Source organism: Pituophis catenifer, unplaced genomic scaffold, assembly GCF_029215685.1.
Source record: "Pituophis catenifer annectens isolate HBS135680 unplaced genomic scaffold, rPitCat1.0.hap2 SCAF_4, whole genome shotgun sequence".
NCBI lineage: Eukaryota > Metazoa > Chordata > Lepidosauria > Squamata > Colubridae > Pituophis > Pituophis catenifer.
In genome coordinates, this window is record NW_027256884.1 from 122,006,386 (window position 1) to 122,034,145 (window position 27,760).

Consider the following 27,760-nt stretch of genomic DNA (forward strand, 5'->3'; position numbering starts at 1 on the left):
TCCACAATGGCTGTCCCTTTTTCTTTCTTTTCACTCCTCAGTTAGCGGAGCCTGCTATTTCTCTGGAGTTTTTATGCTTGCGTAATTAACAGCTCTCGAGGGTCTTTTAAGGTGTATTTTTTTTTAAAAAAAAGCCTCTTATTTGAACGACTTCGGTAAAATGATTACAGTTCTAATCCCTTTGTCTTAGTTTTAAATATCTGCATTCTGAAACAAAGGAGGCTGAGGCCTTGGTTTTCTCTCAGCCATGACAACCTCTTACAGTAAAGCATTTTGGAAATTTCATGAATATCTAAGGATTGTTAAATGCCAAACAATTGCAAGATATGCAAAGCTGTGCTTGGGGGCCTTTCACATTCTGGTTTCTAAGCAGAAGTCCTAAATAATTTCATTCGGCAAAGGGTTTTCATCCCCATCAAGCAACCGTTTCTAAAAATTGGATTGGATAAATTCACAGGAGGGAGTAGCATGAAGGGTTATGGTTCCTTGAAATGACCGATTATTTCTAGGTCAGAGGGAGCATGCTTCCAAATACCAATTGCAGGTGAAAGTAATGGGGAAAGACTAGCACTAGCACTTAGACTTATATACCGCTTTATAGTGCTTTACAGCTTCTCTAAGTGGTTTTACAGAGTCAGAAGGCTGAGCCTGGTGGGATTTGAACTGCCAAATTGCAGGCAGCCGATAGTCAGCAGAAGTAGCCTGCAGTACTGCACTCTAACCACTGTGCCATCACGGTTCCTTCCTTCCTTCCTTCCTTCCTTCCTTCCTTCCTTCCTTCCTTCCTTCCTTCCTTCCTTCCTTCCAACACTTAGACTTATATACCGCTTCACAGTGTTTTACAGTCCTCTCTAAGCGGTTTACAGAGTCAGCCTCTTGCCCCCAACAATCTGGGTCCTCATTTTACCCACCTCAGAAGGATGGAAGGCTGAGTCAACCTTGAGCCTGGTGGGATTTGAACTGTCTAATTGTAGGCAGCCGTTTGTCAGCAGAAGTGGCCTGGAGTACTGCACTCTAACCACTGCGTCACCGAGGCTCACCGAGGCAAAAATAATAATAAATAGAAATTAAGTTAAGTAGCTTAAAATGTTTTTTAAATGCAGATAGTAGAACTTTGTAATACCACTTTATAATGCCTTGGTAAGGCCACACTTAGAACACTGCATTCAGTTTTGGTCCCCACGATGTAAAAAAGATATTGAGAGTTTGGAAAGAGTGCAGAGAAGAGCAACAAAGATGATTAGGGGACTGGAGGCTAAAACATATGAAGAACGGTTGCAGGAACTGGGTATGTCTAGTTTAATGAAGAGAAGGACTAGGGGAGACATGGTAGCAGTCTTCCAATATCTCAGGGGCTGCCCCAAAGAAGAGGGAGTCAAGCTATTCTCCAAAGCACCTGAGGGCAGGACAAGAAGCAATGGGTGGAAATTAATCAAGGAGAGAAGCAATTTAGAACTTAGAAGAAATTTCCTGAGAGATACAACAATTAATCAGTGGAACGACTTGCCTCCAGAAGTTGTGAATGCAACTGGAAGTTTTTAAGAAGAGGTTGGATAACCATTTGTCTGAAGTGGTGTAGAGTTTCCTGCCTAAGCAGGGGGTTGGACTAGAAGACCTTCAAGGTCCCTTCCATCTCCGTTATTCTATTCTATTCTAAATTATGTTCTATTCTATCCTAACTTTTAACAGATCCAAATTAAATGTCAGTTTATTACATGTATATCTCAATCCAATTCTAAGGCTCGGTGATTCTATGAATGTTTGTAATTTATTGATAACAATAATTGTTATGATTATTTATTAGTTATTTATTTATAGTATATAATAATACAAATAATATAATAATCCATCCGAAGACACCTTGCAGAGTGAAATGAACACAATGTAAATTGCATATTTATTGATCTGACCAGTAAACCCTCAACTCCATCCAGTGGCCCCGCCTCTACTCCTAAAATTAAGGGGTTACAGGGTCATAAAAAGGGAGTTATTGATTGATTGATAAATTTTATGCAAGTAGCTCATGTTCTGGTCTTTTGATACGAAAAAACCCTGTGTTAATAATAATGCATTAATAATGTGATTTTATGAATGTTTATAATTTATGAAGTAATTTTACAGTTATCATTTATTTATATTACAGCTAGTTCTTGACTTATGACCATAATTGTGCCCAAAATTTCTGTTACTAAGCGAGACAGGTGAATTTTGCCCCATTTTATGTCTTTTCTCGCCACAGTTGTTAAATGAATCACTGCATTTCTTACATTAGTACCAGATTGTTGAGTGAATCCGGCCTCCTCATTGACTTTGCTTGTCAGAAAGCCACAAAAGGGGATTATATGACCAACTGACTCATATTTATGATGGGACTTTGCAACCGTCATAAATATGAGTCAGATGCCAAGCATCTGAATTTTGATCACATGATCAGGGGATGCCACAACGGTGGTAAGCATGAAAAATGATCGTAAGTCATTATAGTTGTATCTTTGAACTGCCACTAAATGAACTGTTGTAAGGCGAGGACTACCTGTATATAAAATAGAAATAATAGAATATATAAATTATAAATTTATCAATGGATTGATGGATAAATTTCATTGGTGCTGCACATCTCTTGGCAATTTGAGATTATCTATCTATATCTATCTTTCTATCCATTCTCTATCTATCTATCTATCTATCTATCTATCTATCCATTCTCTATCTATCTATCTATCTATCTATCTATCTATCTATCTATCTATCTATCTATCTATCTCTCTACCTACTTACCTACCTACCTATCTATTTCTCTATCATCTATCTTTCTATCCATCCACTATCTATCTATCTATCTATCTATCTATCTATCTATCTATCTATTTACCTATCATCTATCTATCTAATCATCTATCTGTCCATATCCGTCTGTCTGTCTATCTATCTTTCTATTATCTCTATCTATCTATCTATCTATCTATCTATCTATCTATCTATCTATATCTGTTTCTTTCTCTCTCTCTCTATGTATATATCTTTCTAATCTCTCTCTCTCTCTCTTTATATTTCTATCATTTATCTCTCTCTCTATATTTCTATCTATCTCTGTATATCTATCTATCATCTATCTCTCTATCTCTCTATCTCTCTATATCTCTTTCTTTCTTTCTCTCTCCCTATATATATCTTTCTATCATCTATCTCTTTCTCTATCTCTATCTATCAATCTCTCTCTCTCTCTCTCTCTCTATCTTTCTATCATTTCTCTCTCTCTCTCTCATCTCTATCTATCTATATATCTATCATATATATATATATATATATATATATATATATATATATATATATATATATATATATATATCAATCTCTCTATCTCAATCTCTCTTATCTATCTATCTTTCTATCATCATCATCATCATCATCATCATCATCATCATCATCATCATCATCTTATTTCTATACCGCCCTTCTCCCGAAGGACTCAGGGCGGTGTACAGCCTATTAAAAGCACAAAGACAAACAACAATTAAAGTTATTTAAAATTATTAAATAATTTCGGCTCAATATTAAAACCCCCCAAAATTTAAAACATCCAATTTAAAATCATTACATTGATAGCCCGGCCTGGCGGAACAGCAGGGTCTTAAGGGCACAGCGAAATACCCAGAGGTCGGAGATCTTACGCATTTCCAGGGGCAGTTCATTCCACAGGGCTGGGGCTCCCACAGAGAAGGCCCTCCCCCTGGGTGTCGCCAGCCGACATAACTTGGCCGATGGCACCCTGAGGAGACCCTCTCTGGGAGGCTACTGGTGGCAGAAGACGGTCTCAAAGGTACCTGGATCCTATGCCATGGAGCGCTTTAAAGGTGGTAACCAACACCTTGAATCGCACCCGGAAGACCACCGGGAGCCAGTGCAGCTCGCGCAGGAGGGGTGTCACGTGGGCACAATGGGTTGCGCCCATAACCACCTGCGCGGCTGCATTCTGGGCCAGTTGGAGCCTCCGAGTGCTCTTCAAGGGGAGCCCCATGTAGAGAGCATTGCAATAGTCCAGCCGGGAGGTGACAAGGGCATGAGTGACCGTGCACAAGGCGTCCCGGTCCAGAAAGGGCTGCAACTGGTGAATCAGGCAAACCTGATAAAAAGCCCCCTGGCCCCCTATCATCTCTAGAGATGATAGAGATATCATCTCTATCTTTCTATCATCTCTATCTTTCTATTATATCTATCTATCTTTCTATCATGTCTATCTATCTTTCTATCATCTATCTATCTATCTATCTATCTATCTATCTATCTATCTAAAAAGAGCTGTGCTAACTGATTCTTTAAAATGTTCCTCTTTTCTCCTCTAGGCTGTATGTAGATGGTCCCTTTGGGAGCCCCTTTGAAGAATCTTTCAATTATGAAGTCAGCCTGTGCATAGCTGGAGGCATCGGAGTAACTCCATTTTCAGCTATCTTCAATACCCTGCTGTATGTAAGCTTCATTGCATTAAAGTTGCCCCCATGTCACCCCAAGATTGACCTAGCGCCTTCTACCAAATACATTTTGCAATAACGAGATTCCTCCTGGAATATCAAAAACTATTATTTTTATCCAGCAACATTCGCAGATCGGGGATATTGAATCTGTGCAGAAATTTGAAATTGTGAGGCATGGGAGATCCAGTTGGCATGACCCTATCAAGCAGGGGCATTTGCAATAAGCTCCAGGTGTCCCCTCTGAATGACTTGAAAACTTGAGTTTCCACTGTGGGAGAATAAAAAGAAAGGCAGGAAAGGGGTGAACGGAGGTGTAAATTGTTCACCAAACAATTTTATCTTGCAATTTTCTTGGCAGTAAACACTATTGCCAGCAGTTTCCCCTACCATACTAGTCAGCATACCAAACTGGAGCTGCAAATATTAGGATGGAAATATATAGATGGGTAAGAAGCAGTGGTGAAATCCTGCCAGTTCTGTCCGGCTCGTGCAAACTGGTAGCGGCGGCAGTGTGTGGTTTGGCGAATCAGTAGCAGCGGCAGCGCGAGGCTCCACCCAGATGTTTTAACTAGGAAGTAACCTGTTTTTGACCTTCTGCGCATGTGCAGAAGGCTTTGCGCATAGGGTCAAAAATTGGACATGATGATGGAGCGTGCGCGAGCGGAGCCAGCACGCAGGGGTGGGGCGCATACTTCCGAACCAGTAGGGAAGGTCAGTAAATTTCACCCCTGGTAACAAGTGATTTTATTCAAGCTTTGTCTGATTTGATTGATTCGCTGAGCAATTCTTGTAGTAAACTTGAAGTATTCATTTTTATTTATGAATTTCATTTCTGGTCAGCACGATCTGGACAGTGAACAATAAAAATGAAAGTTAGTGCAATAAGTGTAAGAAAAAGATGCAAACTATTGAAATACCCCCAGATAGCTCAAGTTGAAGGCACCACTTCAGAGACGCGAGCAAGGTGGGATCTGCATCTACCTCTTCTTCTTCTTGTGCCATATCCATCATCGGATGTTGGCGATCATGTTGGCGATCCTATTTTTATCAACAGCCGCATGAAAAAGTGCAGTTGAGTTTTGTCCAAACCAATCCTTTAGATTTTGAAGCCATGATGTTCTTCTTCTGCCTGGATCCCGTTTGCCTTCAATCTTTCCTTGGAGGATTAAGTGATTAAGGTTATGATTAAGCATCTACCTCTAGAAGAGGCAATTCCTAAGTAAAATTGGGAATTCTACTAAGTGCTAAGTACTTAGGAATTCTAAGTACTATCATAAGAACTTATGAATTCTACTAAGTATTAAGTAGAAGATATTTCTGAGAATGGAATGGAATGGAATGGAATGGAATGGAATAGAATAGAATAGAATAGAATAGAATAGAATAGAATAGAATAGAATAGAATAGAATAGAATAGAATAGAATAGAATAGAATAGAATAGAATAGAACAGAACAGAACAAGCTGGAAGGGACCTTGGAGGTCTTCTAGTCCAGAAGATCTCATGGAATCTAAGCAGATTCTTTATAGATGCCTAGGCTGGATAACAGATTCAGTTCTGGTTACGGTACCCTTTAAAATAGCAACTTTAAAATAGCTCTCCTTCTAGACCTAGATGGTGGTGTTGTCTCACTGTCCATCTCATTGTTGCCTGGTGTACCAGCCACATCTCCTCAGCACAATGTCTACAAAGGGATTTTAAGGAGCCCTTGGTGACACAGTGGTTAGAATGCATTATTGCAGGCTGACTCTGCCCACAGCCTAAAGTTCGATCCTGGCGGGATCAAGGTTGACTCAGCCTTCCAACCTTCCGAGGTTGGTAAAATTAAAACCCCAGATTGTTGGGGGCAATATGCTGACATTGCAAACTGCCCAGAGAGTGCTGTAAAGTACTATGGGGTGGTATGTAAGTCTCTAAGTGCTATTGCTATTAAATTGCTGCTTGATTTTGAACTTGTGATTTCATATTGCCTCTCCCCACCCCCAAACATGGTTCGTGTGTGAAGGGATGACTGGAACCACTACAAACTCAGAAGGCTTTACTTCATTTGGGTGTGCAGAGACATCTTGTCCTTCCACTGGTTTGCGGATCTACTCTGCAAATTGCATAACAAGGTAAGGAGTAAGTGAATCAGAATAGAGTTGGGAGGGACCTTGGAGGTCTTCTAGTCCAACCCCCTGCTCAAGCAGGAGACCCTATACCATTTAGAGAGATAGTTGTCCAGTCTTTTCTTAAAAACCTCCAGTGATAAAGCACCCACAACTTCTGAAGGCAAGTTATTCCACTGATTAATTGTCCTCACTGTTAGGAAGTTTCTCCTTAATTCCAGGTTGCTTTCTCTCCTTGATTAGTTTCCATCCATTGTTTCTTGTCCTGCCTTCAGGTCCTTTGGAGAATAGGTTGCCCCCCCCCCCCTCTTCTTTGTGGCAGCCTCTCAAATACTGGAATATGGCTATCATGTCAACCCCAGTCCTTCTTTTCTCTAGACTAGCCAAACCCAAATCCTGCAACCATACTTCATATGTTTTCGTCTCTAGGTCTTTAATCATCCTAGTTGCTCTTTTCTGAACTTTTTCCAAAGTCTCCATTTGACATACTCAATTCCAGCAACCGTTCTTTATATGTTTTAGCCTCCAATTCCCTAATCATCTTTGTTGCTCTTCTCTGCACTCTTTCTAGAGTCTATAATCTCTTTTTAATGTGGCGAACAAAATTGGATGCTGTATTCCAAGCGTGGCCTTACTAAGGCTTTATAAAGCAGTACTAATATTTCACCTGATTTTGATTCTGTGCCTCTGTTCATACAACCAAGGATTGCCGCACACGGTTGACTCATGTTTAAATGATTGTCCACTAGGACTCCAACTCCCTCTCACAGTTACTATTTTTGAGTTCCCCATAGTGCCATGAAAAATAATTGACGATTGTCTTAGAACTGATGGTCAGATATCAGGGATGGACTATATTCAGTTTAACTTTTTGAATTGGCATGTTTCCTCTGCACAATCCTCTGAACCAAGTGGGCTGTGTCTCCATAGCATACTCAGCCTCCCCAACCCAATCCAAATCTAACTAAAGTTGAACCCTAAATACTGCATTTAGTGTGATGCAGTCCTTAAGTTTTTAATTATACTGGTTAAAATGCAGTGGGATCTCAATTGATATTTTGGACTCCATACCAATACTGTATCTTGGAACTCTTGAAAGCTAGCTTCTGACCTGTTCAGGATTGGCTCTAACTGTTAGATCAGAGACCGAGATAGATTTTTTTTTCCAGGAATGTGTTCCTAGTTCTGTTGTGTGGCTGTGTTATTTTTAGCTATGATTCCTGGTTCAATCCCTTTGGTATTGTTTTGGACATTTGGTTCTTGATTTTTGGCTCCTATCAGATAGCAGCCAATGGCTCAACTTTGGCAGAGAGTTGGAGTGAATAGAGAAGATCCATCTCTCCTCCTCCCCATAGTCTGTGTATAGTTTGCCAATTGCACAGTGGCAGATAGGACAGCACTCCAGAGGGTCAACTTCATTGTCCAGAGGATCATTGGTTGCCATCTCCCCTCTTTGGAAGAGCTTTATAGCTCCCGCTGCCTTAAGAAAGTTCAAAACATTCTTAAAGATCCATCTCATCCATGGCAACCTTTTTTTTTTTTTTGAACTATTACCATCTGGCAGACGGTACAGGATAATAAAAACAAGGACAAATATGTTGAAAAACAGCTTCTATCTCAGGGCAATAACCGTATTGAATTCTACGGTATAGTGCAAGATCGGGTTTTCAATTTCAATTATATAGAATGTAAAGGATGTATGTTTGTGTTTTTACTTTTATAGTCATAATGTACACTGAAGATGGCATTTAATTTCGTTGTACCATGTGCAATGACAATAAAGTAAACTGAACTAAACTCATGACAGTGGAAGACCCAATTTCCTTGGCTAAGAAAAAACAGAGCCGAGATTTTAACTGTACACACTTTCTGTCAAGGTACACCACTGAAACATGCTAGATTGGCCATCTAACTCTTTCTTGAGAGTGAGGTTAATGATAGAAAGAGCTTTGTTTCCACAAATAAGAAAATATGCTAATTCACTTATGATTCCCCCCCCCATCCTTTTCTACTATGTGCTAGCTGTGGGAAGAAAACCGACCAGATTTTATCAATATTCAGCTGTACCTCAGTCAAACAGACGGGATACAGGTATGTTGCAAAATACAGTTCGCAGCTGAAGTGGTGCTTCAAATACTTGAAAAAAACCTATGTCAAATTAAGATTCGGAGGTTGCCTTAAGCCCCATGGATCGTCCATTGATGCTGGGAGCTTGAGAAATGAAATTGAGCCGATGAGTATTCTGCTGCTTAGGTTCATTGGTGACCTAATGGAACGATGGAAAATATGTAGGTGACATGATACCTTAGTGCACGGATGGTAGCCTGTGGCTGCATGTGGACTACTTCAGTAGCAAAATATTTTTCAGCAAACATTTTGGGTTCGTTTTTTTTACCCCACTTTTGTTTTAAACCAAGTATGTTTTTATTACATCTAAGAGAATCAGTTTGGTCTAGAGCTGTGATGGCAAACCTATGACACACGTGCCCGAAGTGGCACACGGAGCCATGTCGCCTGGCATGTGCTGTGCCAGCTGTTCCTCTTCCGGGTTTCTGGTCCTCATGCACGCATGACCATCAGCTTTGTGCATGCAGCAGGGCTGAATCCTGAAAAGCTGCTCTTCCGTTTTCTGGCGTGAGCATGCCTGCCGGCCAGCTGATCAGCACTTGTGCATGCGTGGCAGTAACCGGAAGAGTTGCTGGCGCGCCGGAAACCAGAAGTTCATTTTCCAGTGCGTGCATGCCTCCTGGGCAGCTCCTCTTCCTGTGCGCACACAAAGTGCTCCCTTTTCAGTACTCGGTACCACGTGCGTGCGCTCCCTTTTTGGCACTCAGTGCCGAAACAGTTTGCCATCACTGGTCTAGAGCTTAGGGCACCAAGCTAGAAACCAGAAGATGATAAGTTCTAATTCCTGCCTTAGGCATGAAAGTTATCTAGGTGACTTTGAGCCAATCACCAGGAGACTGAGAGTTCTAGTCCCTCCTTACGCATGAAAGCCATCTGGGTGACAATGTCAGGTTTAATGTCAGGAAGTTTGCTTTCCTGTTGCAAACTACGGATCGATACTTTGTAGATCTGAAAAAAAGTAGACCCTGCACTTGTGGGAAAATGCTAGGAAGAAAAAAAAATGCTTTTATTATATCTTCAGTGCCCGACCTTAGATTCTCGCCATCTTGATCCTGACTGTCAGAGTAAGCTTTTAAGGAAGGCAGCAATAAGTAGACAGCCAGTGATAAGAGCTCATCGAGTGGCGTGGAGAGCTGCCATTCAGAAACAGGGCTTTTCAAAATGTGTTCCACAGAATGCAAGAATCCTGTGAGAAATTAAACTGAACTTTGCTTCTTGAAAAGAGGTTCTAGGATTTTTTTTAAAAAAATAGAAACAGGTTTTGTAGCCTAAAAAAAACTTTAAAACCTCCTGTTCTAGAGTATCTTGTCAATACTTGGAAGCATTGGCACAGAGAACAGCACTAACCATTGAAGAATTGGGTGGTTTTTCATTTACTGTATTTTTCAGAGTATAAGACGCACCGGAGTATAAGACGCAGCTTAATTTTGGGGGAGGAAAATAAGAAAAAAAAAATCTGCCTACCAGGTATTCATCTGGCTAGCGTCCTTAGTCTGGTCATCTTCAGCACATTAGTTTGCTGGTTTTTTATCCCCTGCTTGGAGATAAAAAACAGCTTCTAAGGCACAGCTGAGAGGAAGCAGCAATGAGAAAAGCAGGCAAAGCACGGGGAGATCGCTTCACTCGGCTAGCGCTTAGTTAGGGCTGAAAAAAAGCTTCTAAAGAACAGCTGAGAGTCGGAGCAAAGCATGGAGATCGCTTCACTCGCTAGCGCCTCGTTAAAGCACAGCGGAGAGTCGAGGGAGCAGGCAAAGCTGGGAAGCTCGCTTGCTAGTGCCTCGTTAGCGTCTCGTTAGGGCTGAAAAAAAGCTTCGAAAAAGCTACATTCGGAGTATAAGACGCACCCAAATTTTCAGCCTCTTTTAGGGGGGAAAAAGGTGCGTCTTCTACTCCGAAAAATACAGTAGATCGGTCCATATAGTTTCTCAGTCATCCAGGTCATAATTGTCCCAAAAATGCTTTGTCGGGAGGCAACTGAAGCTTCTTGGATGAGAAGCGAAACATCTTCAAAAGAAAAAAGAAAAAAAAAATTAAGAAACTCCAGTTGCCTCTTGAAAAAGCACCTTTGGGACAACCATAACCTGGATGACTGAGAATCTCTACAAACCTTTAGCTATACAATTTGGGATGAACACCCTTGGAATGGTGTGAGAGTAGGAATGGATTTCCAGAGGGAAAAATTGCAGACTACAGGAACCAGGAGCACCACTCAGGTGACCTTAAGGACACAGATAAACCTCCAAGTGCTTCAACGACCCTCTAAAACAGTGTTTCTCAACCTTGGTAGCTTGAAGATGGGTGGACTTCAAGCTTCCAAGGTTGAGAAACACTGCTCTAAAAGGATGCAAATGTCCAGCTGTCTGCAAGGAATATAAATCCTCCCATTCTCCACTATTCTGTCAGAGCTGAAGAAGCTTCTTGAATGAGTAGCGAAAGAAAAAAAACAAGAAAGTCCAATTGCCTCCTGAGAAAGCACCTTTGGGACATTTAGATCAGTGTTTGTCAATCTTAGCAGCTTTAAAATTTGTGGTCTTCAACTCAGAGAATTCCCTAGCTGTTGTGCTATCTGGAGAATTCTGGTTGTTAAAGGCCAAACACATTAAAGTTGCCAAGTTTGAGAAATGGATAGGTTAACGCTAAAAATCAAAGGAAAAGAAGACTGGGAATATTTTATAACATGGAAACTATTCTATAAATGGTTAAGTGACAGATACTGAGGTTAGAGGAGTGGATTTATGTGAAATATGGACTACATGAGCAAGAAAAACAGATGAGTAAATATTTTTGTGGTTATATAATCGATACTATAATGAAAGGTAGTATACTTTTCAATAAAGATTGATATTATCGCATATATGTTTTATGTATATATGATCATAATGATTATGATGATGATGTTTATATGTTAACACTTTGGACACCTAGAAAACACACAGAACAATGGAAAACAAAGAAATGGAATATGTGATATAAAACAATAAAAAATATTTAACATAAAGTTGCCAAGTTTGAAAAACATTGATGTAGATTGCCCACAAGGCCTAGCTGTCTAGACCAGGGAGACTCAACCCCAGTCCATGGCTCGGTACCAGTCCATGACCCATTGGGAACTGGGCCACACAAGTGTGAGTGCATTTGTGCAAGAGATGCACTTATGCGCATTCATTCTCCCTTCCCACCCACCCACCCACCCCCGCCACTGGTCCACAGAGCTGAAACGGTTGGGTACTGCTGGTCTAGACACTCTAATCTTCTTGGAATAAGACCTAGGAGCAAGATGCTCCTAGATTAGACCTAGGAGAGTTCAGATATTTGTAGTTCTAATGTAAATATCCAACCTCATTTTAGATGAGTCTAATACAAAGGGACATGGTGGCTCAGTGGCTAAGATGCTGAACTTGATCAGAAAGTTGGCAGTTCAGTGGTTTGAACCCCTAGCACCGCGTAACGGAGTGAGCTCCCGTTACTTGTCCCAACTTCTGCCAACCTAGCAGTTCGAAAGCAGGTAAAACAGTGGTGGGTTCCTCCCAGTTCGGTCCGGTTCGGCCGAGCCGGTAGCGGTGACGATATGACGTCACCGAACCAGTTCTCCCCCCCTGCGCCCTCCCACTCCCCCACGTTATTCTTACCTTTTATTTGGTCCCACCCCCAATCTATTGCAGCCTCCTGAGTCTAGCTGATGACTAGAGGGAAAAAAACTGTTTAAACTCTTGCCGCGGGGCTTCAAAGGGCCGCCCTACAGCTGATCAGTGTTAAAAGCAAACAAATGTGTCGGGGCGTAAGTGCGAGGACTGGTCGTAAGTGCGAGGACCTTCCAGAAATGACTCAGACCAGCTAGCCACGCCCACCTAGTCACATGACCTCCAAGCCACACCCACAAAATAAGCCACGCCCACAGAACCGGTAGTAAAAAAAATTAGAACCCACCCCTGAGGTAAAAAATGCAAGTAGAAAAAATAGGGACCACCTTTGGTGGGAAAGGAACAGCCTTTGGTGTTTAGTCATGCCAGCTACATGACCATGGAGACGTCTTCGGACAGCACTGGCTCTTCGGCTTTGAAACGGAGAGGAACACTGCCCCCTAGAGCTGGGAACAACTAGCATGCATGTGTGGGGGGAACCTTTACCTTTACCTTAATACGTTATGCAATTCTAGCAAGTTATGTGAAACAGGTGATAGCATTAAGACATAATATTATTTATTTGTTGGCGAAATCCATGCTAGGGGAACACAGATCATGTGAACTCAACCTATTCCACCACCAATGGGGCAAGCATATTCTACAGTACAGTGGATCTTCCAGGGCACCAAAGTCTCAACAGATACCTAAGGAGGCTATCCATGGATGCAGGAGAATTTTCATATAATCAGATGAATGCATGCACATACGCACAAACAAACACATATTAACAGATGAATCGAACTGGCCATCAGTATTTTGAGATATCCGGAGGATGTTGTTCAGGACACGTTTTTAGACTGACATGCAAAGTGGGAGATGATTGATTGGCAGCAATCTGCAAAGTGCACCAAAGGGAATGTTTTGGTCTTTTTTTTTCTTTTGTTTGTTCTTTTTTTGCAGAAAATAATTGGTGAGAAATACCAAGTGCTGAACCGCCGGCTTTTCATTGGACGGCCGCGATGGAAACTCCTATTTAATGAAATAGCCAAGTATAACAGACAGTAAGTAAGATTCCCAACTCAGTTTATGCAGCAGCTTGAGGAATGGGAGTGTGTGTGTGGGGGGGGGGGGATTTGCGTTAATAAACTGGATTTGTATGGAAATGAGTCTGGGTTTAACACATTCATTTAATGCCAAAGCACCTGATGCTTGCTGTTATCTAATATGTTGTATCTTGAGAAATGGAGTTTTACCAAAGACCTGTCAGCTTCCACAATCGAAGTGCTTCATCTTCCCAGTAACCAGGCAGCTGGTAGGGGGAGAAAAAAAAGAAAGAAAGAAAAATTCTTCTATTTCAACATCCGTCCAAGGTGTTGCACTTTCTGATATATTTCCATACCTTGGCCTTGTTTGCAGCCTGCGTTGCTTTGGCACTGGCACCTGTCTCATCTGTTGTTATCGTTTCTTTGAGTTAGTTATCTTAGGAAAAGATCTGTAATCCGTGGGGAAATTTTCCTGCACAGATCTCTTGAAGTGAATGGGAGCTGATTGTTGGTACAGTGTTTCCCTGAAAATAAGACTGGGTCTTATATTAATTTTTGCTCTAAAAGACGCATTAGGGCTTATTTTCTGGTTAGGTCTTATTTTGGGGGAAATACAGTACTAAATGCATCCATCTGGCTGACAATCTTAACTGGGGCTTATTTTGGGGGTAGGGCTTATATTACGAGCATCTTGAAAAATCGTGCTAGGGCTTACTTTCTAGTTGGGTCTTATTTTCCGGAAAACAGGGTACCCATTTAGGTGGGACTTGTGGGGGAGAGTGGAGGAGATGCTGGATATACAGTATTATCTTTGGAAAATAAAATATTTGTGCAGTCAGGTGGCCATGGCATTCTCTCATTGTGTCCCAAAAATGTACGTGAGAACATAAAAATTGTCTTGCTGGATCAGGTCTAAAGTCTATCTAATCTGGGTCTCGGTTTCCAACAGCAGCCAAGCATATGTTGCTTCTTGGTCTTTTGGATAACAGAATACAGAATAACAGTTGGAAGGGACCTTGGAGGTCTTCCAGTCCAACCTCCTGCTCAAGCATCCTTTCTGGATCAGGACTCGTTACGCACGGTCACTCATGCCCTCGTCACCTCCCGTCTGGACTACTGTAACGCTCTCTACATGGGGCTCCCCTTGAGGAGCACTCGGAGGCTCCAACTGGCTCCAACTGGTGGTGATGGGAGCGACGTGGCGCTCCCATGTAACGCCCCTCCTGCGCGAGCTGCACTGGCTCCTGGTGGTCTTCCGAGTGCGCTTCAAGGTTTTGGTTATCACCTTTAGAGCGCTCCATGGCTTAGGACCTGGTTATCTACGGGACCGCCTGCTACCACCAATAGCCTCCCACCGACCAGTACGCTCCCATAGAGAGGGGCTCCTCCGGGTGCCGTCGGCCAAACAATGTCGACTGGCGGCCCCCAGGGGGAGAGCCTTCTCTGTGGGGGCACCTACTATCTGGAACGAGCTCCCCCCCGAGATACGGAGGATTCCGGATCTGCGTACCTTCCGTCGCACGCTTAAGACGTTCCTATTCCAGCAAGCCGGCCTGACCTAAACTTCTCCGCTTTTAAATGGGAATTTTAAATTTGGTTTTAAATTATTGGGGTTTTAAATATGGTTCAGCCAAATTTATTTAATTTGTTTTATCTCTATTTTAAATTTTGTACTTCCATGTTTTATTTTTATGGCTGTTCACCACCCTGAGTCCTTCGGGAGTAGGGCGGTATACAAATTCAATAAATACAAATACAAATACAAATACAAGCAGGAAGCCTTATACCATTTCAGACAAAAATGACTGTCCAATCTCTTCTTAAAAAAACCTGCAGTGATGAAGCACCCACAACTTCTGGAGGCAGACCGTTCGACTGATTTAATTATTCTGTTGGGAAATTTCTCCTTAGTTCTAGCTGTTAAGTTAGTAACATCGTTGTTAAGTGAATCTGGTTTTCCCCATTGGCTTTGCTGGTTTTCCCCACATGACCCCAGGACACTGCAACTGTCGTAAATATGAGACTGTTGCCAAGTGTCTGAATTTTGATCACGTGACTGTGGGAATGCTGGAATAGTTGCATGAAAAATGGTCATAAGCAGGAGTGAAATGCTCCCGATTTGGACTGGATCGCCCGATTCGGTAGCGATGGCAGTGGGTGGTTTGGAGAACTGGTAGCAAAAATCCCTGCCGCCCCCCCCCCCCACATGCCCAGCTGAGCCACGCGATCATCAGACTTTTTTTTTTAATTTTCAAAAGCATTTTTTCTTCGGCCGAAAAAATGCTTTTAAAAGTAAAAAGGAAAAAAAAAGCCTCTGATGATCAAGCGGCTCAACTGGGATCGTCAGAGCCTTTTAAAAGCATTTTTTAAAAATGCTTTTAAAAGGCTCTGACGATCCCAGCTGAGTTGCCTGATCGTCAGAGCCTTTTAAAAGCATTTTTTTCCAACCTCTTCAGCTGAAGAGGTTGTAGAAAAAATGCTTTTAAAAGGCTCTGACAATCCCAGCTGAGTTGCCTGATCGTCAGAGCCTTTTAAAAGCATTTTTTACAACCTCTTCAGCCGAAGAGGTTGTAGAAAAAATGCTTTTAAAAGTAAAAAAAAAAAAAAAAGTTGGCCACGCCCACCCAGTCACATTACTCCCCACCACCACCAAGCCATGCCCACAGAACCAGTAGTAACAAATTTTACATTTCACCACTGGTCATAAGTCATTCTTTTCAATGTTGTGTTAAAGTGTTAAGGTCGTGTTCTGTTAAAGTCTTCAAAAAGTCTTTAAATGAACTGTTGTATAATTCTCTCAACCCTAGTTATCCTCCCTTTCTTACATTCTTACAAACCCTACATTAGACTTGTCCAGGCATGTTAGATCTAAATACTTGTCCCCTCAAATCATTAGTATCAGAACTCTTAACCAGGACTGGAAATCAACTTACAAGGAACCAGCCTTGGGTTCTGACATTTATTGAGAAAATGGTTTAAGTGTGAACATGTGAATCCCAATGAGTATTTTGGGCTGTGTGAGATTATCACTTGCAGCCTTTCCAGGTGACGAGCTGGGAAGGTGTGGCTCAGAACATCTGGAGGGCGCAGGTGGGGAAGGCTGTTTGGCACATTAATGCTGCATCTGCAGGTGACTAACTAAAGGAGCTGTTAAAGGAGGAACTGGTTAGAAGATTGAACGCGTCTCCCTCTCCCAAGTGTCCAATTTATATATTTGCAATTTCTCTAAATAGATTGGATTTCTGTTTGTTGTTAGTCAGGCTGAGCGATCCGGCACAAAACATCTTTTGTGTTTACAGGATCTTTTCAAATGAGGAAAGACTGCCTTTGGTCTCAAGAAATGAAGGTTTTTTTCTTTTTCTTTTTAATGCATCTTGTATTCCCTGCTGAAAAGACACAAGCCAAGTAGATTTGTCTGCAAACCTATTGTCTGGAAATCCAATCATTTAGAACCATTAACCAGTTCCACCTTCCAGCAGTGAATTTGTAATGAATTGATGGCACGTTGCGTTTCCCTTGCATCTAATCTCAGAATGCGGTATGCGTGTTTGTGTTTGTGTGTGTGTGTGTGTGTGTGTGTCTGTGAGTGCACGGAAGGGTTGCGTTAGAGATGTTTTCTCAGTGGGAGACTTATCAGCAAGGCTTTCTCGTAACTTGGATAACTTGGATAGTTATTCAAGGTTGCAGGTGCTGCTTCCAGACACAACTGTAACATCTGCTGCTGTAGTAAGAGGCAGTCATTTACACAATATAACTGATAAGAGAATTTTGTTTCACAAAGAAACACAAGGGGAGGTAATATATACGGGTTGTCCTCGACTTATGACCGTAATGGCGCCCCAAATTTATGTTGATAAGTGAGATAGCAATAGCACTTAGACTTATATATCGCTTCACAGTGCTTTACAGCCCTCTCTAAGCAGTTTACAGTGTCAACATTATTGCCCCCAACAATCTGGGTCCTCATTTTACCCACCTCGGAAGGATGGAAGGCTGAGTCAACCTTCAGCCTGGTGAGATTTGAACTGCCAAATTGCAGGCAGCCGGCAGGCAGCAGAAGAAGCCTGCAGTACTGCACTCTAACCCCTGAGCCACCATGGCTGATTAAATGAGATTTGCTACGTTTTACAAACTTTCTTGCCACAGTGGTGAAGTGAAACGCTGCAGTTGTCGAGTTAGACACACAGTTAGTCAAGTTAAGTGAATCCGCTTCTCCGTCGACTTTGCTTGTCAGAAAGGGGATCACATAATGCTGCAACCATCATAAATATGAGCCAGTTGCCGAGCTTCCAAAATTCTGATCATCATGGGGATGCTGCAAAGGTTATTAAGTGTGAAAAACAGACATACTGTAAGTCCCTTTTTTTCGGTGCCGCTGTAACTTGAAACAGTGACGTTTTACAATGTAAGCATTATTTGCCTCTTGCTTCCAATAATCTGGGTCCTCATTTTACCGACCTCGGAAGGATGGAAGGCTGAGCTAACCTTGAGCCCTATCAGGATTGAACTCCAGGCTGTGGGCAGAGTTTGACTGCAATGCTGCTGTCTAACCACTGCACCACCAGGGTTCTCTCTGCTGTGGCTCTGTTCCACCAGATGCTAACAGAGGCAGCTAAATTAGCTTGCTGGAGAATTAAACCCCTGGCCTTTTTGAAAAGATTAGCATATTTTCTGCATGGTACAAATGTTTTTAGGCAGGAAACCATGCAGGGGTGGGCTTCAAAAATTTTAGCAAGGGTTTCTCTGACTGGTTGCTGGGTGGGCATGGCCATGGTGGGTGTGGCCTAGTTGACCTCCTGCACCATGGCAGGGTGTGTGTGTGTTTTTGCCCTCCCGGGTTCCGGAGGCTTTCTTGCATGCAGCCTTCCCAAGTTCCGTTTTTTCTGGCATAGGGTTGCAGGAGGCTGTCGCAGCCAAAAATGGAGCTCAGGAGCCACCACAGGCGCCCCTGACACAAGTGATGCCGAGCTGGCCACGCCCCCCATCCCTGCCCTCCCCGCCCCCCCCCCCGCCCCCCCAAGGTCAGACACAACACTGATGCGGCCCTCAATGAAATTGAGTTTGACATCCCTGGGATCAGCGGTGAAATCCTCTGAAGTCTGCAACCGGTTCTGTTAGTTTGCTACCGAGCGCGTGCTTTGCGTGCATGCACGCACGCCTGAAGCACCCACGCAGCGCTAAAAAAGGAACATTTTGAAGCCTTCCAAGTCTGCAGAGGTAAGTAGAACAGCGAGGGGTGGGAATCCGCTGTTCCATGCAATTTAGATTAGGTAGAAAGCAGGAAATCCGACGATTCTAGCTAATATAAATCATTCATCACAGCTGATTGTCGTCCAGCTGATTGTCGGAAATACCGGTTCGCCCGAATCGGTAGCATATTTTACTACCAGTTTGGGCGAACTGGTCCGAACCAGTAGCATTTCACCCCTGCCCAGGATAACATTATCATCATCATATCATTGAGGCTGTCATTTGCTCGATTAAAACATTGAGGCCCTGAGGTGGAAAGAGAGCTTCTGTTCTACTTCTTTGCCGTTCCAATTTGTAGAGAAGAGCTACAAGGAGGAGTTGTGGCTGTGCCATTCTTCAGCAGCTGGTCTTGGTGCATTCAACACCAGGGAACATTTGTGGCTCTCTTTAAATCTCTCGATGTTGCAGGAAAGCAAGCAAGAGCTCTCCCTCCCCCACTTCCCCATATTGTCTCATCCTGGGCATTCAGCCCTCTTCACAATTGTGCTGGTTTTGCAGCCTCTCCACACAATTTTAGAGTTGGGTTGATGAACGCAGTTGGAGATCGAGGGAGAAATATAAAAGACTCCTACAAGATTCATGCAAGAGTAGCTGGCTGCCACACTGTGAAACCTAGATTGAGTTTAAACTAGACCAAGTCAAATTCCAAAAATTCCTAACATTAAGAGCATTTCTTTGGTGGAACTAGTGGGCATAATTTTTTTCCCCAATTTATTGATATATTTTCTCTTTGCATACAATAAGTGCTTAGTGAACAGAGTACCATTTGAGTCAATTTGCTTATATAGTAATACTTTTTCAGTTCCTAATTTCTACCTCTATTACCCAACCATTGATAAAACAAGTCCCAAGTTCAAAAATATTCTGTGTCTTCTTTTTCTTTTATCTTCAGTGTTAGTCTATCCATTTCTGCACAGTCTAATATCTTTTTAATTATATCATCTTCTGTAGATATTTCCTCATTTTTCCAGTATTCTTGCTGCTGTCAAAACATGTAATATTAAATATACATTATATGTATATATGACCAGCGGGAGGTGAGCGCACATGTGCAGCGAAGCTGAACTGGGGCAACTGCTCGCGTGCCCACAGAGAGGGTGCTGAGTGCCACAGGTTCGGCATCATGGGTATAGGGTTTCCTCTTGAGCAGGGGGTTGGATTAGACAACGTCCAAGGTCCTGTCCAACTGTTATTCCGGAATAGTGACTTTTGATATTTTTATTACATCCTTCCTACACCTTTTTAAAATGCTCTTAATGTTTTAAGTAGTCCTGGAATCTATCCAGAGATTTTCAGATCCTACTCATTCGTTGACATCGGCAACCAAGTGAGAGCTGCAATGAAATGCTAAAGTAGGAAGGGCATCTCCTCAAAGTGCCAGCCAGCTAGATGTGCCGTCTTCAAAGAAGTCCATTTCATTTCTTCCTCCTACCTGATCTGATTTCTCCCCGCAGTCCGGGGTGAAATCCAGCAGGTTCTGACAGGTTCTGGAGAACCGGTAGCGGAAATTTTGAGCAGTTCGGAGAACCAGTAGCAGAAATTTTCAGTAGTTCGGAGAACTGGCAAATACCACCTCTGGCTGGCCCCAGAGTGTGGTGGGAATGGAGATTTTACAATATCCTTCCCCCAGGAGTGGGGAGGGAATGGGGATTTTGCAGTATCCTTCTCCTGCCACGTCCACCAAACCACGCCCACCAAGCCATGCCCACAGAACCAGTAGTAAAAACATTTGGATTTCACAACTGCCGCAGTCCTTCAGCACTCTCTACTCTCTGTTTATGGGCTGTGTCTGGAGTGTGTATGTGTGTGTTGTATTCATTTAAGATTTCTAAAGATACATTAGAATGCCTTCAAATCATGTGGTTCCAAATAGCATCTTTTTGTAACTCGAGAGACACCGTTTTGGAAATGCTTGCCAAAATGATCACCCTGCTGTGTCCTTCCTGTTCAAGTGGAAACAAATTCAGCTTCAGAGGCCAGGAAGGACTTTGTTCAAAATTCCCTAAGAGCTCTTTCTACATGTAATGGGGAAAGAAAAAGAACTTGACAGAATAACAGTCTCTTCTTGAATGAGACAGAGCTATGTTCTGAAGATACAATAAATATGGTGGATTACAAATGTTCATTCTGCTGGATCATGCTTTTTTTTTTTAAAAAAAAAACAGTTTTGATAACACTTGCCCCCCCTTCTCTCTCTCTCTCTCTCTCTCCCCATCCTTCCATCCATCCATCCATCCTATCTATCTATCTATCTATCTATCTATCTATCTATCTATCTATCCATGTTTCACCGAAAATAAGACCCTGTCTTATAATTTTTGAGCACCGAAATAAGCAGTTGGCCATATTTTTGGGGAGGTCTTATTATTTTGGGGCACGTGGAGCGAGACAGGGCTCCTCTTGTCTGTCTGTCTGTCTATCTATCTATCATCTATCTATATCATCTATCTATCTATCTATCTATCTATCTATCTATCTATCTGTAGTCGGATTCAACAATTTTCTGTGGATGTGGCTTGGTAGGTGTGTCATGGCTTGGTGGGCCTGGCAGAGGAAGGACACTGTAAAATCTCCATCCCCTCCCCACTCCAGGGGAAGGATACTGCAAAATCCCCATTCCCTTCTAATCAGCTGGGACTTGGGAGGCAGAGAATAGATGGGGGTGGGGCCAGTCAGAGGTGGTATTTACCAGTTCTCCGAACTACTCAAAATTTCCGCTATCGGTTCTCCAGAACTGGTCAGAACCTGCTGAATACCACCTCTGCTACCTACCTACCCATCCATCCATCCATCCAGGAGGAGTTGAATCCAATAAGGTATTTGGTTAAAGCTAGTGGCAATATACTTACAAAAAGGGGCGATAGAGTAACACCTAACAGAGCACTGCCACCATCATAAATGTATGTCAGTTGCCAACAATTAATGTGTGAATCTAAAAAATATCTCTCTGTACTAGGTTATATGTTCAGTGAAATCACAATTCACTAGTTTCTGGGCTTTTTTTCTTTCTGGCAGCCAGCAGACCCTTTGCTGCCCATTGGGAGACTAAGATAGATCTATTTCAGCCTTATAAGGCCTCATCAGTTAGCCACACCCTCATCTCATGTATCCTCCCTGTAAAGGTACCATATTTGTTTTTTTTTCTTTTTTGTAGGTTTTGTGTGTATTTCTAATACACATAAAAATACACATAAAACCTATGAAAAAGAAAGAAAAACAAATATGGTACCTTTACAGGGAGGATACATGAGATGAGGGTGTGGCTAACTGATGAGGCCTTATAAGGCCGAAATAGATCTATCTTAGTCTCCCAATGGGCAGCAAAGGGTCTGCTGGCTGCCAGAAAGAAAAAAAGCCCAGAAACTAGTGAATTGTGGAGACAGATCAGGCATGAAAACTTCAAGTGATAAGCAATAGTTGCACGATACGGTTTCTGCAAGCAGCAGCTGCTATGAGAGAAAGCAACTATTGTCTTGAGATCATTAAGAAAAGGTCACATCAAATATATAACTGCTTTCCAACAAATGTGTTGACCTGCCTCCAGAGGTTGTGGGTGCTCCATCATTGAGGTTTTCAAGAAGAGACTGGACAACTATTTGCCCAGAATGTTACAGGCAATCCTCGACTTATGACTACAGCTGAGCCCAAAATTTCTGTTGTTAAATGGGACATTTATTAAGTGGGTTTTGCCCCATTTTACGACTTTTCTTGCCATAGCCGTTAAGTCAGTCATTGCCGTTGATAAGTTAGTAACCCGATTGTTAAGTGAATCTGGCTTCCCCATTGACTTTGAAGGTTGCAAAAGGGGATCATGTGACTCTGAGACCCAGCAACCATCATAAATATGAAACTGTTGCCAAGCATCTGAATTTGGATAACGTGACCATGGGGGTGGGGGGGATGCTGCAAAGATCGTAACTGTGTGAAAAACGGTCATAAGTCGCTTTTTTTCAGTGCCATTGTAACTTTGAATGGTCACTAAACAAACTGTTAAGTCAAGGACTACCTGTGTAGGGTTCCTGCTTGAGGAGGGGTTGGACTAGAAGACCTCTGAGGTCCCTTCCAACGTTATGATTCTATGTTTTATGATTGCAGATGCATGATTGGTATTGAACTGTTGGAGGTACCTTGGCAAAACCTTTTTATATTAATGACTAGCTGATAACCCAGCATTGCCTGGGTATTTATTTATCCCAATCCTGCCTTTGAGGTGATTATCTGCATTAGCAGGCACCTCCCCCAACAACTTGCCCTCTTTGCTTGAAGCTGAGGGCCTAGGGTGTTAGTTTGTTTTTTAAGAACCAATCCCCCTTATCAGAGGAAGCCCCCTTGTTGAGTAGTGTGAAGCCATTATCATGGCAATTCCACTGTGCTGTACAGTAGAAGCCATTTTAAGGCACAACAGGCTATATCTTAACAGAACCTGAATCCAAAATGCACACTATCACTGTGAAAAGTACTGTGATTTGACACTATGGTTATAATTCATTCCTTTTCATTTCAGCAGCCCAGACATTCCAGAGTTATGCTGGAACACACACACACAACACATACACACTGAGGGCTGTTAGGGGTGTCTTACCCCCACAGCATTTTTTTTCCAGAGAGTAAGTCATCTGTGTACCAAGCTTGGTTGAAATTGATCAAGGCATTCCAGAGTTATGCTGGAACATACACACACAGAGAGAGCCATTTTTATACATAGATAGATAATGATCTCCAGGTGAAGCTCAGCAACCCCAATAGGAGAGTCAAATTCTGATTCCTAAGAGCTCATTAATCACTGTGTAGAACTGATCTACAGAAGGGGTAACTGGTGCCATCTTTGAATCATCTTATTTCAAAATGACAGTAACGATTAGGAAGCGAGAAGAACATCTGGCATAGATGCTGTCACCATGAAATGTTCCGGGCAACATTAAAAGGATTATTAATTGTGACTCTCCCACAGGAGATTATATATGGGCATAAGACTTGTGGTCGGTCCCGTCAATCCAAGATCAGCCTCGTCAAGCACCAGACCGATTAAATTAATTAGTCACCCAAAGGAGCTCTAGAAGTCTAGACCCATCTAAGAGAGGCAGATGCCAACGATTAATGGATCAACCCCACAAAAAAACCTATCTCTAGACTAGTTTTGTGATGAGAATCTTTTTCTCCCAAAGAACAAAGCTTCTGATCTTTGGAGACAGGTCAGGCATGAGAACGTTGAGTGATAAGTAATAGGTACATGATATGGTTGCTCCAAGCAGCAACGGCTGTGCAAAAGGCAAATGTTGTCTTGAGGCCATTAAGAAAAAGGTCACATCACATATATAACAGCTTTCAAACAAATATCTTGTGCAACTGAAGTTCGGATGATGTTATTTGGGCAATCAAAGAGAATAATAGAGCTGGGGTAGATGAGCTGGGACCATTAAAATGATCGAGGGACTGATATATATCCATATTCAATTTGTAATAGCTGCCCATCTGAAATCAGTGACTCTGGGCAGTAAACAGTCATAAAACCAGTGTTGGGATTCAGCCGGTTCGCACCGCTGCGGGAGAACCGGTTGTTAACTTTCTGAGCAGTTTGGCAAACTGGTTGTTGGAAGAAATCATTAGGGCAGAGAACCGGTTGTTAAATTACTTGAATCCCACCACTGCATAAAACTATATATTGAATGTTTTTATATATGTATATTCATTATATATTTTGAATGGTTGAATATATTCAAAATAAGAGCCTTGGTAGTACAGTGGTCTAAGGCACCCTGTTATTAAGTTGGTTATTAAGACCAGCTGCCTGCAATTACTGCAGGTTCGAATCTCGCCAAGGCTCAAGGTTGACTCAGCCTTCCATCCTTTCTAAGGTAGGTAAATTGAGGACCCAGTTTGTGGGGGCAATAAGCTGACTTTGTATAAATATACAAAAGAATGAAGGCTATTGCTTAGCGCATTGTAAGCCGCCCTGAGTCTCCAGAGAAGGGCGGCATATAAATCAAATTATATATATATTTGTTTTCTCAGGTTTTCGCGGGTGTTTGTATGTAGGTCTTTGGTTATTCGGGTCTTCTCCCACGTAAAATTGGAAGTGTCTTGGCGATGTTTCGACGAAGTCTCATTCGTCATCTTCAGGCTGGTGTTCTCGGCTTCGTGCTTCCAGGAGCAATTTGCTCCTGGAAGCACGAAGCCGAGAACACCAGCCTGAAGATGACGAATGAGACTTCGTCGAAACGTCGCCAAGACACTTCCAATTTTACGTGGGAGAAGACCCGAATAACCAAAGACCTACATATATATATATATATATATATATATATATATATATATATATATATATATATATATATATATATATATATATATATGAATGATTGTCTTGTGACCCACTCCTCGCAGGTAGCGATAAGACATTTACTCACGAGTAAAACAACCCCCTTTTTATAACAGGGCAGTAACAGTCTTTTATTCACATGGATAAACAAAAAATCAAACATAATTAGTCCCAACAAACCTGGGTTTAGCCAAGGAATCCGAATGGCTTGCTGTATCCTAAAAGTCTGTGACAACCGGCCCCTCCCAAACCCCTCCTATTTATTTCCCAGCCAAGGAGGGGCTGGCCAGCGTCCACGTCTGTCTTTCCTTGAGAGCCGGCTTATTGTTTTCCTTTGCTCTCCTCTCCTTTCCTCTCTGCGCATATGCACATCTGGGATGGGCCCCATCTGTTCCTCCCCCTCACTCAGCTCAGGCCCTGAAGACAGCTGCCCCTCCACCTGGGGGAGGACGGAAGGCCCCAGCTGTGCCTCTTGTCTCTGATGGTGTTTCCTTATCAGAGCCTTCCAAAGGCTCTGAAGCCGGCCTGGGCCCTCCCTCAACCTCATCTGACTCTGCTGCTAGCTCTGCTGGCAGCCGACGGGCCACAACAGATTGTTTATTGCCAGGAGTCACTGGATTGAGATGGGCACTAATAAAATGTTGTAGGTAGGTAGGTAGGTAGGTAGGTAGGTAGGTAGGTAGGTAGATGATAGATAGATAGATAGATAGATAGATAGATAGATAGATAGATAAGATAGATAGATGAGATAGATGAATGAATGATAGATGATACATGATAGATAGATAAATGATTGATAGACAGACAGATAGATAGATAGATAGATGATACGTAGGTAGATAGATAGATAGATAGATAGATAGATAGATAGATAGATAGATAGAGACAGACAGACAGACAGACAGACAGACAGACAGACAGACAGACGATGATAGATAGATAGATAGATAGATAGATAGATAGATGAATGATAGATAGATAGATTGATGATAGATAGATAGATAGATAGATAGATAGATAGATAGATAGATAGAAGAATAGATAGATAGATAAACAGACAGACAGACTAGACAGACAGACAGACAGACAGACAGACAGACAGACAGATAGATAGATAGATTGAGATATAGATAGATTGAGATAGATAGATAGAGATGATAGGTAGGTAGGTAGATAGATAGATGATAGATAGATAGACAGACAGACAGACAGATAGATAGATAGATAGATAGATAGATAGATAGATAGATAGATGATAGGTAGATGGATGAATGATAGATAGATAGATAGATAGATAGATAGATAGATAGATAGATAGATAAACAGACAGACTAGATAGATGGACAGACAGACAGACAGACAGACAGATAGATTGAGATGTAGATAGAGATGATAGGTAGGTAGGTAGATAGATGATAGATAGATAGATAGATAGATAGATAGATAGATAGATAGATAGATGGATGATAAGTAGATGGATGAATGATAGATGATAGATAGATGATAGATAGATAGATAGATAGATAGATAGATAGATAGATAGATAGATAGATAGATAGATGATAGATAGATGGATGGATGGATGGATGAATGATAGATAGATAGATAGATAGATAGATAGATAGATAGATAGATAGATGAGTGCTGTGGTGGCCTAGTGGCCACTCGCTTCCCACTCAGAAGTTTGAGAGTTGAATCCTAAGTAGTGGCAGATATTTCTTTCCTAGGACTCAAAGAAATGGGCCCACCCACAGGCCCACCCACCCGCCCCAGCTCTATGCCATCCTATTTAGGCAGAGATTTGAGGCCGGGCGCATACTCGAAGGTGCGCATGCGAGCAAAGCGCATGCGTGGAAGGCCGGGGACATGCACGGAAGGTGGACGTGCACGCGCGGGGCGAACCGCTAGCAACAAAATGTGAAAACCACCGCTGCTGGGAATCCAGACTATATTCCACCACACCTGTTAGTCTTTACAACCCAGAGAAGGGAAGGAGAAGGGTGGGCTCAATGTTAATTTTTTATTTTTTATTTTTGCATTGATGACTTTGGTAATTCTCTCCTTGGTCTCCCCAGGAAAACAGTTGGCGTTTTTTGCTGCGGCCCTCGTGGAATCTCCAAAGCTGTTCACAGACAAAGCAACAGGGACAATCCTTATGGGACGAAGTTTGAATACAACAAAGAGTCATTTAGCTGAGAGCATCTGGGGCTTTCCAAGGACTGCTTGAAGACTTGAGTGCAATTTTTTTTTTTGGTTAAAAAAAGAAAAATCAACGGCTTTACTTTAATCACTTGTACCAAAGCCTGTTTTTTTTTTTTTTTTCTTCCTTGCTTTCTCTTTTTTCCTGATAATTTATAACTATTTAAATCCAGGAAGCATTAAAAAAAAAAAAAAACCTTGAAACACACTCCTTCGCAAAAAATAAATAACATTGAAGTTATTACAGTTGTTGGCCGTCTGCCCAAATTGCACAAAGGCAATTAGAGATGGAGATTTGCATCTTTGGCTGCTTTTTTTTTTTTTTTAGAACAAATCGCTGGGACTTTTGAACTTTCCTCAAATCCCAGGAAATAACATGGCTTGATTGGACAGGAGATTGGAGTATGTAATGGAAGTGAAATTCTTCCCTTTGCTGGCAGATGAATAAAGCAACTTGAAAATGAAGGCAAACCTGCTACAGATTCAATAGGAGAAAGTAAAGAGCTTCCAATATTCTCAGTCAATTACAGTTAATTAGAAAAGGATCAAAAACATCCCAGAGGCAATGCCAGATTAACATACACACTGTGTTTCCCCGAAAATAAGACCCTCTCTTATA

At 42.1% G+C, this 27,760-nt stretch overlaps 1 protein-coding gene across 1 annotated transcript in view; it reads left to right on the forward strand.

Annotated features, from left to right (window-relative positions):
- Positions 1–27,138, forward strand: part of NOX4 (NADPH oxidase 4) — a 145,770-nt gene extending 118,632 nt beyond the window's left edge. Inside the window, exons 14-18 of the mRNA XM_070944016.1 lie at positions 4,344–4,463; positions 6,478–6,586; positions 8,603–8,671; positions 13,291–13,391; positions 27,018–27,138. Of these exons, the coding sequence (XP_070800117.1) occupies positions 4,344–4,463; positions 6,478–6,586; positions 8,603–8,671; positions 13,291–13,391; positions 27,018–27,138 (520 nt within the window). The remainder of the gene's footprint in view (positions 1–4,343; positions 4,464–6,477; positions 6,587–8,602; positions 8,672–13,290; positions 13,392–27,017) is intronic.
- Positions 27,139–27,760: the final 622 nt, after the last annotated feature.